Source organism: Staurois parvus, unplaced genomic scaffold (genome assembly GCF_062004578.1).
Source record: "Staurois parvus isolate SC_StPar_1 unplaced genomic scaffold, SC_StPar_1.0 ptg000676l, whole genome shotgun sequence".
Classification (NCBI taxonomy): domain Eukaryota; kingdom Metazoa; phylum Chordata; class Amphibia; order Anura; family Ranidae; genus Staurois; species Staurois parvus.
Window position 1 is genome coordinate 203,905 of NW_028318472.1, and position 16,431 is coordinate 220,335.

The window sequence follows — 16,431 nt, forward strand, 5'->3', positions numbered from 1 at the left end:
ATGATCCCCAATTGCCCGGGGGCCCCATGAGTTGTCAGTCCGCCCCTGATCCCCTGCAATGCTTGGCCTTGGTACAGGCAAGCAAGGGTTAAAATGGCAATTAAAGGTTTAATTTCCCACATCTGGGGCTTTGTAAATTGCGATTAGTGTCTGTGTATAAATAGTCAGTGAGTTGATTGGCTCTCATGTGGATGCACTGAGCTGGCTAGATACTGAGCCATGGAGAGCAGAAAAGAACTGTCGAAAGACCTGCGTAACAAGATAATGGAACTTTATAAAGATGGAAAAGGACATAGAAAGATATCCGAAGCCTTGAATATGCCAGTCAGTACTGTTCAATCACTCATTAAGAAGTGCAAAATTCGGAGATCTCTTGATACCAAGCCAAGGTTCAGGTAGACCAAGAAAGATTGCAGCCACAACTGCCAGAAGAATTGTTCTAGATACAAAGAAAACTTCTTTCTTGCAACTCGGCCATGCAGCTCATTTTTGTTCAAGTATCATTGTATTGTGCTCTAAGCCCACCAAAAGCAACCCATTCCAGAAGGTGACCTCAGGAGAAATACAGGCTGCTCTGGAAAAAGACGGTGCGGTTGTTTTTATTTTTTGAGGGACTCTGGCAGTGCTTCCCCATTGGCACAGAAGCTTGGGGGGAGGGGCATATGGGGGGCATATGCTAAAAACTTGGCTCAGCCATGCGTTTTTTTTTTTGCTTGCCAGCGAAATGGGGTTTTAACCCTATTTTTGCCAAACAAATGCACCACAACTGTGAAAGTTGGATGTAGTTGAGGGGCACTTGCAGCGCTTCCCCATTCATGTCAAAGGGTTGCATTTGGTGGGCTTAGAGCACAATGCGATGATACTTGAACAAAAATAAGCTGCATGGTCGAGTTGCCAGAAAGAAGCCTGGTGAGGCATGTCAAGGTGTTGTCGGGCAAATTGTAAATGGGCTTTTTTGTGGCATTGGTGCAGTAAAGGCTTCTTTCTGGAATGGCATTGCTTGAATGTGTTACTTTTGGTGGGCTTAGAGCACAATACGATGATACTTGAACAAAAATGAGCTGCATGGTCGAGTTGCCCGAAAGAAGCCTGGTGAGGCATGTCAAGGTGTTGTCGGGCAAATTGTATACGGGCTTTTTTGTGGCATTGGGGCAGTAAAGGCTTCTTTCTGAAATGGCATCCCTTGAATGGGTTGCTTTTGGTGGGATTAGAGCACAATACGATGATACTTGAACAAAAATAAGCTGCATGGTCGAGTTGCCAGAAAGAAGTCTGGTGAGGCATGTCAAGGTGTTGTCGGGCAAAATGTAAACAGGTTTTTTTGTGGCATTGGCTCAGTAAAGGCTTCTTTCTGGAATGGCATCGCTTGCATGGATTGCTTTTGGTGGGATTAGAGCACAATACGATGATACTTGAACAAAAATAAGCTGCATGGTCAAGTTGCCAGAAAGAAGCCTGGTAAGGAGAGTCAAGGTGTTGTCGGGCAAATTGTAAATGGGTTTTTTTGTGGCATTGGCGCAGTAAAGTCTTCTTTCTGGAATGGGATCGCTTGGGTTGGTTTTGGCGGGCTTAGGCCACAATACGATGATACTTGAACAAAAAGGAGCTGCATGGTCGAGTTGCCAGAAAGAAGCCTTTACTGCGCCAATGCCGGCAGAGGTTCACCGCCAATCAGGAGCGCCCGGGTAGGTACTTATACTTTAGAGCCCATTCACATCTTTAGGTTAAAAAATTAACTTTTTTTTCTCTTAAATCGCATGGTGAAACGCATGGTGCTGCAGCATTTTGGCACGTGTGAAAATGCGAGTGTTGGCAGATGTGTGGGAGTGCCATTTAAAAAAAAAAAACAATGGTACCAGCAGACGTCTGCTAAAGGGCAACGCGTTTCTGTGAGTGCCGGGAAAGTAGCACAGCCGCCAGAACGCTTTGACACACCCCGAGGCATTCTCTCCCACCCCCACGGGGGGTGCCGCCAGGTAAATGGGAGACCATTCCCTGAGCCCCCACCTAGTGTGAACCTGGAAAAGAAGCATTTTAGATCACTTCTGGGTTCAGCTGTCATATTTCCTGGCCGCTGTGGCCCGGGAAGAAGCTAATGGAGAGCAATCTGTGCTCAGTTAGCTACAAAGGGGACAGCAGCCCTCTGGTGTCTCATTAAAGAGAACCTGTCACATCCAGACAGTATCACAGAGGGGACTAGATTATAGATGAAGCCCGGGAGGCGGGGCGAAACAGGTCAGAGCTTCTAACATTGTGCATTAAAAGCTGCAGCAAGTCAGATAGAGCTCCGCCTCCTTTCCTGGCTGGAGGACAACCGCCCCTTTCACTCATTGGATTTCAGTTCTTTCAATCATGGAGGCTCAGCGTCACATGTAGATGTTACCTAGGGTGGTCTGCATGCAAATACAGCCTGCCCAGGAACGCCCACTCCTCCAGACTGACAACAGTTCATCAAGGCATTGTGACCAGGGGCGGACTGACCATTCGAGCACTCGGGCAGTGCCCGAGGGCCTGGGTTCAGTATGGGGCCCCATGAAATGCCCCTGGTACCTTTTTTACAGGCTTTTTTGGGTGTGCTTTGAGTGTGGGCAAGGACACAGGGGCCCCATGATCCCATATTGCCCGGGGACCCCATGAGTTGTCAGTCCGCCCCTGATTGTGATATTTGCATAACTCCTCCCAGGAGCCGACCCACTGCGTGTACCAGGACTGAAGGCTCTTTAGAAAGGAGTACTGAGGCAGGGTGCTGTGATGTTTTCAGAAAGCTATGTGCAGCCCCCTGTTGACCCTTCCCACCAGCCATGATCTGCATGCAATTGCATAGAGAAGAACAGTGATCCAGTGATGACAACACTGGGTCTAAGATAAGGTGTGTAATAAAAACAGAAAGTTTTTATTTAATCATTTCATTAGCGTGTTGATGAGACGTGAGATGACAAACCAGGGAAAGCAGAATAAACCTTTGCTTTAAGGGGCAAATGGGCTTCAAATGAGTCCAAAGCTACTTTCACCTATCCTGAACCTGTTCTCATGCCAGAAGCAACAAATAAAAACAGACAGCTAAAAAAAACTAATAAAAATAAAATAAAATAACTTAAAGCACACAAAATAGCAATAAAATAAATAATGATCAAATATAATAATAATAATATAATAATAATAATAATAATAATAAAATAATAATAATAATATAATAGTAATAATAACAATAAATATTCAAATAAAAAATGATCAAATACAATCATCTTCTTCTTCTTCTTATTATTATTATTACAAATGATCAAATACACTTATTATTATTATTATTATTATTATTATTAATAATAAATATTCAAATAAATAATTATTGAAAATAATAGCTATTATTATTATTATATATAACTACTAATAATAATAACAACACCACCAATAATAATAGTAATAATAATAATAATAGCTATTATTTTCAATAATTACTTATTTGAATATTTAATAATAATAATAAAAACAACAATAATATTGATAATAAAATAAATGATAATCAAATAAATAAAATACACAAATACCAATCAAATACACACACACACATACAAGGAATACTTAAACTAAACTGTTCTAATTACAGTATATATTTTAAAAAATAATTTAAATAATAATAATTTAAAAAAAAACTATTTTTCAAGCACATGTGGTACCAGCCTGGTACAGTAGGAACAGGTGATGTTGGGGTGCCCGGGCGCAGGGTGGGTGGGAAGTTCTCTAGGCAGGGATGTGCGCAGCGTAATTACCTCCCAGAAATTTGTCGCCATGTGAAATGGCCATGACGCATTTCAGCAACATGGAGGTGAATTATTAGGACGCCGCACATTCACAGGCCACATGTGGGATGAGACCAGCATGAGATCGGCATTTACGGCTCACGCCGAAGGCCTTGAATTGCTTCGTCACGGATTCAGCTATTACCCTGGGGGGTTGCAGAGTCAAAATATTTTTCTGCTCAGTGCTGTTTTCAGCTAAATAATGACAGACAGACAACCTGCATTTCTAAGAAGGCTTGCCATGCGTCTGAATGCATGTGCGGGGATTCGATTATTGGTCTCTGCGTGTGGCCACAATACATCCTCAGCAGGCCATCTGAGGCAGCTTCTAATATACAGCATGAACGCTCCCCTGTGAACAGTGTAGAAGAGGCTGAAAGTCCCCAGTTTTTTTTCCTGGTTCAGAGCTGCTCAGCTATGATGTCCACACATGAGATGGGCCCTCCAGGGCCCAAACCCACCTGTGCATTTTTCCCTAATTCACTTTCCATTAGAATCAATAGAAATGAATGCCCAAATGTGAATGCAACCAGATTACAGAAAAACGGTTTTGCTTCTTTTTTTTTAAATACTGTATATCTTTGTTTACTATGTATAAAGTTGTTACATTACAAACATTTAGCACGGCATACACTGGTGTCAGAGGATGGTGACTATTCTGCAGAGAAAACAATGCACAGGCTATTTGCCTGCAGATGGCTAATGCAAAGTCTGTACTGAACAGTAAAGAGCAGATTGGGGGAATGGAGGAGAGCTCAGTGACTCAGCTATGCATGTAATCTAAACTCCATCTACAAGGTTGACTAGCTTTTTTTTTCTTTTTAGCATAGCAGTTAAAGAAAGAAAGAAAGAAAGAAAGGAAAGAAAAAGGATTGGAAGGAAGGACGGAAGGAAAAGGAAGGAAAGGGAAGGAAAGAAAGTTAAAGAAAAAGGAAGGAAAGAAAGAGAGAGAGAAAGAGAGAAAGAAAGAGGAATGAAGGACGGAAAGAAAGAAAGAAAGAAAGAAAGAAAGAAAAAGAAGGAAAAAGAAAGAAAAAGAAGGAAAAAGAAAGAAAGAAAGAGGAATGAAGGACAGAAGGAAAGGGAAGAAGAAAGAAAGAGGAATGGAAGGAAAGAAAAGGGAAGGAAAAGAAAGGAAGAAAGAAAGAAGGAAAAAGAAAGAAAGAGAAAGGAAAGAAAGAAGGAAAAAGAAAGAAAGAGGAATGAAGGACAGAAGGAAAGGGAAGGAGAAAGAAAGAAAGAAAGAAAGGAAAAAAAGAGAAAGAAGGAAAAAAAGAGAAAGAAAGAGAAAAAAGAAAGAGAAAAAAGAAAGAGGAATGAAGGACAGAAGGGAAGGGAAGGAGAAAGAAAGAAAGAAAGAAAGAAGGAAAAAGAAAGTAAGAGAAAGAAAGAGGAATGAAGGACAGAAGGAAAGGGAAGGAGAAAGAAAGAAAGAGGAATGGAAGGAAAGAAAAGGGAAGGAAAAGAAAGGAAATAAGAGAGAAGGAAAGAAAGAAAGAAAGAAAGAGAAAGAGAGAAGGAAAGAAAGAGGAATGAAGGACAGAAGGAAAGGGAAGGAGAAAGAAAGAAAGAGGAATGGAAGGAAAGAAAAGGGAAGGAAAAGAAAAGAAAGAAAGAGAAGGGAAAGAAAAAGAAAGAAAGGAGAAAGAAAGAAAGAAAGGAAAAAAAGAGAAAGAAATGAAAAAAAGAGAAAGAAAGGAAAAAAAGAGAAAGAAAGGAAAAAAGAGAAAGAAAGAGAAGAAAGAAAGAGGAATGAAGGACAGAAGGGAAGGAGAAAGAGAAAGAAAGGAAGAAAGAAAGAAAGAGAAAGAGAGAAACAGAAAGAAAGAGAGAAAGAGAAAGAAAGAAAGAAAGAAAGAAAGAGAAAGAAAAGGACTGAAACATGCATAAAAATGCAAAAAAAAAAAGAAAAGATGCTCAGCTCTGGTGTCAGAGGACGAAGAACATACGGAGCAGTACAGAGCAGGGTGGAGGAAGGTACCTGTTACTCATTCAGCTGTGTGTAACCTAAGCTTCACCTACCGTCAACGGTCTTTTTCTCAGCAGATCAGTTAAAATTAGCCAGGTAAACATGGGATGAGGAAACTAGGATTCTACCTGCTTGTGAGGTTAAACAGTTGTATGCATTTTTAAAAATATTGATTAATTTTTTGAAAGTGAAAGAAGGGAGAAAATAAAGAAATACAGTTGTGGCCAAAATTATTCAACCCCCAATGCTGTAAAGGGGTTTAGGGACTATAGTGTACATTTGGAATTGTATTCAGAATCAAATCCTACAAGGACGTTGTAACTACCCAAATGCAACTAAAATGACATCAATTGTTTATGTAATACAGTAGTAAATGGTTCTTATGTGGTTTCTTCATTGCCACAATTATTCAACCCCTTAAAGACTACCACTCTGAAGAACAGAGGTTCATACAGGTGCTTTCCATCAGGTATTGAAAACACCTGTGGATGTCACCGAGCAGCAATCAAGCATAATAAGCACCAATTAGGCAGCTTTAAAATGACTGTGATACTCAGCTCCTTCTAGACATTTACTGGTGTGGTTACAAACATGGTGAAGGCAAGAGAATGGTCCAGGAAGACAAGAGAAGAGGTGATTTCTCTTCACAGGAAGGGCAATGGCTATAAGAAGATTGCAAAGATGTTAAACATACCAAGAGACACCTTAGGAAGCATCATTCGCAAATTCAAGGCAAAGGGCACTGTTGAAACGCTACCTGGTCGTGGCAGAAAGAAGATGCTGACTTCGACTGCTGTGCGCTACCTGAAGCGTAGAGTGGAGAGAAGTCCCCGTGTGACTGCTGAGGAACTGAGAAAAGATTTGTCAGATGTGGGTACAGAAGTTTCAGCCCAGACAATAAGACGCACACTGCGTAATGAAGGCCTCCGTGCCAGAACTCCCAGGCGTACCCCCTTGCTGTCTCCAAAGAATAAGAAGAGTCGACTGCAGTATGCCAAAAGCCATGTGGACAAACCACAAAAGTTGTGGGATAGTGTTCTGTGGACTGATGAAACAAAATTAGAACTGTTTGGGCCCATGGATCAACGCTATGTTTGGAGGAGGAAGAACAAGGCCTATGATGAAAAGAACACCTTGCCTACTGTGAAGCATGGTGGAGGGTCAATCATGCTTTGGGGCTGTTTTGCTTCTGCAGGTACAGGGAAGCTTCAGCGTGTGCAAGGTACCATGAATTCTCTTCAGTACCAGGAGATATTGGATGGAAACGTGATGCAGTCCGTCACACACCTGAGGCTTGGGAGACGTTGGACCTTTCAACAGGACAATGATCCCAAGCATACCTCCAAGTCCACTAGAGCATGGTTGCAGAGGAAAGGCTGGAACATTTTGGAGTGGCCATCGCAGTCACCAGACTTAAATCCGATTGAGAACCTCTGGTGGGACTTAAAGAAAGCAGTTGCAGTGCGCAAGCCTAAGAATGTGACTGAACTGGAGGCCTTTGCCCATGAAGAATGGGCGAAGATACCCGTAGATCGCTGCAAGACACTTGTGTCAAGCTATGCTTCACGTTTAAAAGCTGTTATAACTGTAAAAGGATGCTGTACTAAGTACTAAGATTGAATGTCACTTGGGGGTTGAATAAAACTGATAATGCTGTGAGCACAGAAAAGACATTTGTGGTTATTTCATTATAACTGTTATGTTATATTTGTCTGACCTACAAGTGCCTCTTTAATGTAAATGTAAGCAAGATGACTGAATGATCAAAAGCAATGTCAAACTGGCCAAAACACTCAATTTCAGTGGGGGTTGAATAATTTTGGCCACAACTGTACATAATAAAACAGCACTATGTCTGCCTGAAGTGTAGAATATGAGGGACTCTGGTGTCAGATTTGCAGGAACAATGGTTGTGTTCATCTTCTCCTGGATACAAACATTTGTGATGATAAAGAGACACGGAGTAATGTGAGGAATGTCTCTGCAGAGGCTCGGCATACACGGCGGAGTTTACTTTGGGCGCTGTAATGACAGGAATGGGGCAATGACAGCGCAGGTACATCGGCATGCCGCCCCGACATGTCCCATCAGAGACATAATAGAATTTAATTCCTAAATGATTTATTTACACAGGGCTTTATCTCCATGGTCTACAGACACAAAGTTTGCATGCAACCATCTCCTCGTATTGTCCTGTTGAAGGAAAAATTGGGAATACACATTGCAGACCTAATCTGTCACTAATGGAGCACCTGGTACAAATAAAGAGAACCTGTCATGGCAAATAAACACACTCTATATGGCCAATAGGGATGGGCTTGATTTTCGAGTCGAAACTGCGCTCTCACAGTGCATTGTGATTTGCCAAAGCAATGTACCTGAGGCGCAATGCTTTGGCCAATCACAGCACAATTGGGTGGAGCTAGCGGTGACGTCCCTGCTAGCTCCGCCCAATTGTTTACATCTGACCAGCAAATGTCAGATTTCGGCAAGTGCTCGGCAACTGTGGACAGGTCAGCGGGCGTCAAGTTATTTTTTATTTTGGCGTGTCATCGAGACAACACAGGACGCTGTGCATGACCATGGATTACAATGATGGAACCATTTTTTTTGGCTTTTGTTTTAATAAAAGACTTTATTGTTTTGGTTTTTGTTCAGTAAAATATTTTTTCAAAAGTCTGGCGTCTTTATTTTTTACTGAATTTAAACCCTTTAGTGAATGGGTGCCCCTTACTCATTCATACGGTAGGGGCAGCATTAGGGTGCCCCCTTATTTAAAGGGGTATCCTGATGCTAATGAGCCCCCATGCCCACAGACCTTTACAACAAAGGCCAGGGTTGTGAGGAAGAAGCCCTTGTCCCCATCGGCATGGGGCACATGGCCTGGTAAGCTGCAGGGAGGGGGGGGTTGTTCACCCCCCCTTTCCTGGCCTGCCAGGCCTGTGCTCGGAATCAAGGGTCTGGTAGGAATGTAGAGGGGCCCCACGCTTTTTTTCCTCCATTTTGTAATTGTTTACTGTGGGGTCCCTCCTAACTTTCCTACCAGACCTGAAGGATCTGGTAAAGGATTAGGGGGAGAATCCATGCTGTTTTTTTTTGTTTGTTTCTTTTTTTAAAAAATTTATTTTTTTTTAAATTTAAGCAATGAAAAATGAATGCCCCTTTAAAAACGGTAATTTTTGAAATTTTCTTTAACTGATTCATATCCCTCAGGGCAATACCCGAGTCCCCATACCCCTTTTATGGCCAATAACTTGCATATAAGCCTTCAAAATGGGCACTTTTAAATTTACAAGTTCGAGTCCCACAGACTTGCATTGAGTTCGAAGTTCGTGGTCGAATATTCATTAGGTTCGAATGATCAATGTTCAACCACGTACCGAACACGGGCATGTTCGTCCCATCACTAATGTCCAAAAGTTTCCTGGACATCTAATTCCAAAACCATGGACTTTGTTTCGTACGGCCCATCCCTTTATGGCTACAACAGCCTCCACTCTTTTGTGGAGGCTTACCACAAGATTTTGGAGGGTGTCTGTAGGCCCTACAGCAAAAAAAAAATTTCATGAAAATGTCCTTTTTTGAGGTCAGGTACTGAAATTTCATGAAAATGTCCATTTCTGAGGTCAAGTACGTATGTTAGATGGGAAGACCTGGCTCACCATTGGAATTCCAATTTATCTCAAAGTTGTTCAGTAGGGTTGAGGTCAAGGCTCTGTGCAGGACTCTCAAGTTCCTCCACCCCAAACTGTGTTATGGTTACATGGGAGGGTTGGATAGGAATGGAGACAGAGAAGCTCACGACTGAACTCAGAGAAACGGAAAGCAATTGATTCAAGCAGTTTATTTTCATTATTGGGTGGACTTGGCCTTTAAGTCCCAACACCTCTTACCTTGACAGCTTTTTCCATCCTCCTTCAGAGTTTGGCCCTCTGGACACTTGCAGTAGAAACTTCCGATCGTATTGCAGCACTGCACCTCACATCCTCCGTTTGCGGTCTCGCACTCATTAACATCTGAAAGGCAAAATGGAAACTGCGTAAAGCTGGTCTCTCCAAATCAAACAATTAAAGTAGATGTAAACCTTATTGACCATTTGTAGTCTCCATCAAAAGCCTGTGAGACAGGGTGACAATGCAGAAGGACAACTGGGCGACAGGGACAGAGCGTTGTCACCAGGGGTGGACTGACAACTCATGGGGCCCCCGGGCAATAGGGGATCATGGGGCCCCTGTGTCCTTGCCCAAACTCAAAAAAGCCTATGAAAAAGGTACTAGGGGCATCTCATGGGGCCCCCTACTGACCCCGGGCCCTCAGGCAGTGCCCGAGTTTCCAAATGGTCAGTCCGCCCTTGGTTGTCACCCTATAACAGGAAGTGTAGAAGCAAGGACCTTCATGGCAGAATCCCGAAGTATTTTTTTTTTCAATGAAAGTTGCAGATAACACTGGAAATGACTTTTGATGGTCAACTGGACCAGTGTCCGTAGAACCTATTTCTTCACTACAAGATCTGAGGAAGGGGAACCTCTGAGCCACCAAAAGACGGTTATTTTTATTATCTTCTTTGTGGCTTACTGGATTTTTACTGGACCCAATACTTATGGCGCTCTCTTTTCTCAACTATTACTGACACTCCAAGGACCCTTTAGGAAGAAGGTTATAGAGAGCTTCTTCTATATCTAAATTCTTTATCTACCTCAGATTAGAGATGAGTTGAAGGTTCGGTCCAAACACAAACTCAGACCAAACTTTGAGTGTCTGGGTGTTTGGACAAACATCATGCATAATAGTGGTATTACATCTGTCATATATTACAGCTTGGTCATATGTCAGTGGTTGTTAAGGAAGCTGGGGGGTGCAGAAACCACCAAGTCCTTAACAACCAGTGACATTACTGGTGCCATTCAATTACTGTGCATGGCTGGGAATCCCAGATCATGTGAGCAAAGGAGCAAGGATTGTTAAGAAAAAAGAATGTGGGCTTCCCCTCAAAACCTATACCAGACCCTCTGGTCTGGTTATGGATTTTAAGAGGGAAATGCAAAAAATACAGGAAAAAAAAGCATTGTGCCCTCCCAAAAAACCCCATACCAGACCCCTATAGAAGCATACAGTCTGGCAGGCCAGGAAGGGGGGAGGATAAGCGCTCCCCACTCCAGAACCATGCCGGGCCATGTTTCACAAACATGGGGGGTGCCTTACCAAGAAGGGACCCCATGGCAAAGCACCTTAACCCATTGCTGAAGAGGACAAGGGCCTCTTCCTCACAACCCTGGCCCAGTGATTGTGGGTCTGCAGATGGGAGGATTTTGGAATCTGGAAGACCCCTTTAGCAATAAAGGGGCTTCCAGAATCTGCCCCTATTTGAATGAGTAATTGGTACATAGCACCCCAACCCATTCACAGAATAATTGCAAACAGTAAAAAAAAAAAAACCACACACAATCTTTGACAAATTCTTTAATATTATTTAAAAAGTCTGGTGATGTACATCCGCCGTCAATCATTTCGTCCATCAATGTAGATCTGCATCAGTTGAAATGCCTGCTGACCCTCAGACAGATCAAAAAATGCCCCAGGACTTGGCACCTGAACTTTATTGATGTTTGCCAAACCCTGCTCTTACCAAACCTAGGTGTGTTCAGCTTATCACTACTCCAGATTTGGGTCCACTCAGTGGAAGAACTACTAGGGTCACAAAGGTTGCATTGCAACTGGGCCCTGGCGTTCCACCACTGTGGGGAGGCCCAAAGACAGCAAGAAGGGGGATCGCTGTAGAACATGCGAAAGAGTCCCACAATAAAGGGCTATGCAATGGGTTTAAAAGGCCCCAAGATCAGTGGGAATTTGGAAGGGATTCAGGCTTGGGGGAAAGGGCATTGGGCTTGGAGGGAAGGGCCCAGGGTCCAATAGAAAGGGTGTCATGGGGCCCCTTCATGGTTTCTTGCACCAGGGTCCTGAAGGTTCTAGTTATGCCTTTGGGTCCACTGTACTTCTACCTCTGAAAACTCTTGCCTCCAGCAGGCTAATGACATCATCTGAGCCGAGGCACAGTCACTGGAGTGGAGCCCAAAGTTGCTTTATTAATATTAAAAGGTGGCTTTTATCTGAAAAATCATACAGTTTGGTGCTGTATAATATGACATGGCAGGATTTTATTCGAGCAGACTTGTAATGTTACCCAAAGGTCTACTTTGTTCTTTGGACACCATTGGTAATGTTTCATATTTAATAGCGGTGAAAAGAAAAAAAAAGAAAAACTTGAACCCTGAAACATAAACTTCTGTAAACCCCCCCGAGGTTTTCGACATTATCTCTTGACTGCACAGTGAATTCCTTGAGTGGACAGTTCCTGATGGACATGTTGGAATGGTTTGTGATAAGCAGGAGATGAGGGCAGTGGAAACAGATGACTTCCCCCTGCATGCAGCTGTTCAGAAGGAGAGATGCTGAAACTTTGCCGAGAGAAACATCTGGCGTGTCAAAAAATCTTTCATACGCTCCTCTTGGTTCAGGAGCCAGGTGAGAGCAGATATAGAATATGACTTCATGCGTTTGGACAACGCTTGGATTCCATTCATAACTGTTCCATTTGTTGTAGATCAAGTAAACCCGAGTATTTAAAAACGAGAAGAGGATGCAGAATGCATAACCAGATGTTCCAGTCGGTGTATACGCCATGTCAACATGATAGGCCAACCTCAACATTTTCCCATCAAAGTCACCATTGGCTTCCTCCCTCTTCTGCTTTCTGTCAGGACCCGGGTCTGAACCTACAACCTCCGGTGATGTCTCTTCTTACTGAGCCACCTGGGATGCTGGACAACTCCCTGGACGATTCTGTGAACAACGTTGCCTTGAAGCTTGTTTCTCTTGAACTTTGAACCCTTTGCTCCTCCCATGAACTTCCCATTTTAGCCATGCCTCTGCAATTCCTGTTTGCCAGATTATTGTGGTCTCCCCAGCCGATATCTCACTCTTGTCACTCCTGCTGCCATCTGTATCTTTACTACCGCTCGTTACCAACCCTTGGCTTGTTCCTCGACTATGCTTCTGCTTGATCCCAACCTGCGACCACTCGTTACCAACCTTTGGTTTGTTCCTCAACTACGCTTCTGCTTGATCCCACTCTGCAACCACTTGTTACCGATCTTTGGCTTGTTTTCCAACTACACTTTTGCTTGATCCCTCCCTGCTATATCTGCTACAGGACCCCTGCGTGCTCACCTCCTGGTGGGGCAATCCTGAGGACCACGACCTGGTACTAACATGTAGCAAAACCCATCTACACCATTAGGGGCTCTGGTGTACCCTGAGTGAACCTGTGTCATCCGCCAGAGTGACCTACTTGAATACCTATCCTGCTGGTCAGTGGAGGCCTTTCTACTGCTATAGCTACTGGTCTTGGAGCCTGACCATGACACCTTTTAACCCCATTAATGGACCAACAGATTGTGTGGGAAGAGCCAAACTCACCTTTTACAGGTAAAGGTGAAATTTGCCAAAAAGTTTAGCTACCCACATATCTGGATCCACTGACCATTTTGACTTGTGTTGGAAGAGACATAAATGTGGCAGGTAGAGAAAAATGGAACTGCCCTTAGTTACTTCAATTAGAGAGATTTTAGAACCAATTATGTTAAGTCATAGTAAGGAGCCACACCCATTCAGCAAGTAGTGGCTGTAAAGCAGTTAGGAAGAGTTTAGCAATCAAAGTGTAATAGGTCAAATCGAGGACTAAATGAGAAATCCTTAAGAGTCCAAAGTCTTTATCCTTCAACTGGTAAGATACAAACAGGGCAAAAGACATCCAACGTGGCTTCCTTGCCACTTCTACTGTGAACACCAGCACTGACTATTATTTATATTATCGCCTGTCTGAAGGAGTATTTTTGAGCCCTGATGAAGGGGGATTGTGTGGCCCCCAAAACGCGTTAACCAGTTGAACAATAAAGACATTGGACTCCTAAGAAGATTTTTTTCTCCCGAAACATTTCTGCTCATTCTGATGTTCTTAACAAATAAACATTTTGAATAATTTTCAAGCAGGATGGAAGTTTTAACTAGTCATTTCCAACCAAGACCAACCCAGAAGTTGTCCATCTATTAAGCAATTTGACTGTTGTGACTAGAGGGAGAGAAGCCTAGGCCCAGAGCCAGGTACCTACCTTTACTATAAACTAAACTCTGTAATACAATCCAGGTGGAATAACACAGGAACTGAACTGGGGCTGAAATGAGTCTAGCATGTCCTATCGGCAATGTGAAACAACAGCTGCAACCAGCCAGCTGTTAAGATTGCTGATAGGACATGCTAGCCTCAGTCCAGCCTCAATTTAGGCTTTCTACTTATTTCATCCAGATTGTATTACAAGTTCTTGTTGAAGCCCTAAAGTAGAAGTCCTCCACCCCCTGAAATGCATTGGATATATATCTGATGTTCTTACCAAAAAGCATTTTATACAAAATTTCGGGCAAGATGGAAGTTTGTACTAAGCACTAGGTACTCAAGCTTTCTATGGTATTCCATGTGCATTGTATTAGAAGTCTTTGTTCAAGCCCTGCAGAAGGAGAAGAACATTTCTCCTGAAACGTGTGCTCCATCTGATGTTCTTAACAAATAAACGTTTTAAATTAATTTCAAGCAGGATGAAAGTTTTAACCAACCAAAACCAACCCAGAAGTTGTCCATGTGTTGAGCGATTTGACTATGGTGGTCGGTGAGACAGCCAAGAACCAGGTACCTATCTTGGCCACAAACCAAACTCTGGTGAGGAAGGCACTCTTTCTTCCTTATTGATTTGAATTGCTCCCAGGGGCGGACTGACAACTCATGGGGCTTCCGGGCAATAGGGGACCATGGGGCCCCTGTGTCCTTGCTTAAACTCAAAAAAGCCTATGAAAAAGGCACCAGGGGCATCTCATGGGGCCCCCTACTGACCCCAGGTCCCCGGGCAGTGCCCGAGTTTCCAAATGGTCAGTCCACATCTGAGAGCTCCCTACTTTTACTGGTCCAGCCCTATTACACACCTATCAATGTAATCAGCAAGGCTCAGCTGTCACTATAAAGAAGAGGTTTCCAAACTTTCTGAGCAAAGGGCCAGTTTACTGTCCTTCAGACTTTGAGGAGGCCGGACTGTGGCCAGCATGAGTAAAAAAAATTCCCTGCTGTCAATGGGAGTAAACAATGCCCTATCATTGGTATTAGTGGGATTAATATTGCCCTATTATTGGTATTAGGGAAAGAAATACAGTAGTTCCCCATCACTGGTATCAGTGGGAAGTATAAGGCCCTTCAGTTGGTTTCAGTAGAAGAATCATTGGTGTCAGTGGAGGAATAGTGCACCATCATTGGTGTCAGTGGGGGGAATAGTGCCCCTTTGTTGGAGAGAGTGGTAGGAATAGTGCTCCATCATTGGTGTCAATGGGAAGAATAGTGTCCCATCATTGGTGGTAGTGGTAGGAATAGTGCCCCACTGTTGGGGTCAGTGGGAGGAATATTGCACCATCATTGGGGTCAGTGGGAAGAATAGTGGCTCATCATTGCTGTCAGTGGGAAGAACAGTGCCCCATTGTTGGGGTCAGTGGTAGAAATAGTGCCCCACTGTTGGGGTTAGTGGTAGGAATAGTGACCCATCATTGGAGTCAGTGGTAGGAATAGCACACCGTCATTGGTGTCAGTGGGAAGAATAGTGCCCCATTGTTGGGGTCAATGGTAGGATTAGTGCCCCACTGTTGGGGTCAGTGGAAGGACTAGTGCCCCACTGTTGGGGTCAGTGGAAGGACTAATGCCCCACTGTTGGGGTCAGTGGAAGGAATAGTGCACTATCATTTGTGTCAGTGGGAAGAATAGTTCCCCATTGTTGAGGTCAGTGGTAGGAATAGTGCCCCATCGTTGGAGTCAGTGGTAGGACTAGTGCCCCACTGTTGGGGTCAATGGAAGGAATAGTGTCCCTTTGTTGGGGTCAGTGGTAGGAATAGTGCCCTATTGTTGGTATGAATGACAGGAATTATGTCACATTGTTGGTGTAGAAGGAATAACACCTTGCATAAATTGGAGTAATAATGCTCCAAGACCCAGTGTTGGGGTCAGTGGAAGGAATAGTGCACCATCACTGGTGTCAGTGGAAAGAATAGTGGCCCATCATTGGGTCAGTGGGAAGAATAGTGCCCCATCATTGGGGTCAGTGGTAGAAACAGTGCCCCACTGTTGGGGTTAGTGGTAGGAATAGTGCACCATCATTGGTGTCAGTGGGAAGAATAGTAGCCCATCATTGGGTCAGTGGGAAGAATAGTGCCCATCGTTGGGGTCAGTGCTAGGACTAGTGCCCTACTGTTTGGGTCAGTGGAAGGAATAGCATCCCATTGTTGGGGTCAGTGGTAGGAACAGTGCCCCATCATTGGTGTCAGTGGAAAGAATATTGGCCAATCATTGGGTCAGTGGGAAGAATAGTACCCCATCATTGAGGTCAGTGGTAGGAATCGTGCCCCATTGTTGGAGTCAGTGGAAGGACTAGTGCCCCACTGTTAGGGTCAGTGAAAGGAATAGTGTCCCTTTGTTGGGGTCAGTGGTAGGAATAGTGCCCTATTGTTGGTATCAGTGACAGGAATTATGCCCCCTTTTTGGTGTATAAGGAATAGCACCTTGCATAAATTGGAGGAATA

At 43.6% G+C, this 16,431-nt stretch overlaps 1 protein-coding gene across 1 annotated transcript in view; it reads right to left on the reverse strand.

Annotated features, from left to right (window-relative positions):
• The window catches only part of MEGF6 (multiple EGF like domains 6), a 529,814-nt gene that overhangs the window by 191,663 nt on the left and 321,720 nt on the right, over positions 1-16,431 (reverse strand). The window contains exon 5 of the mRNA XM_089652234.1: positions 9,660-9,782. Within this exon, the coding sequence (XP_089508360.1) occupies positions 9,660-9,782 (123 nt within the window). The remainder of the gene's footprint in view (positions 1-9,659; positions 9,783-16,431) is intronic.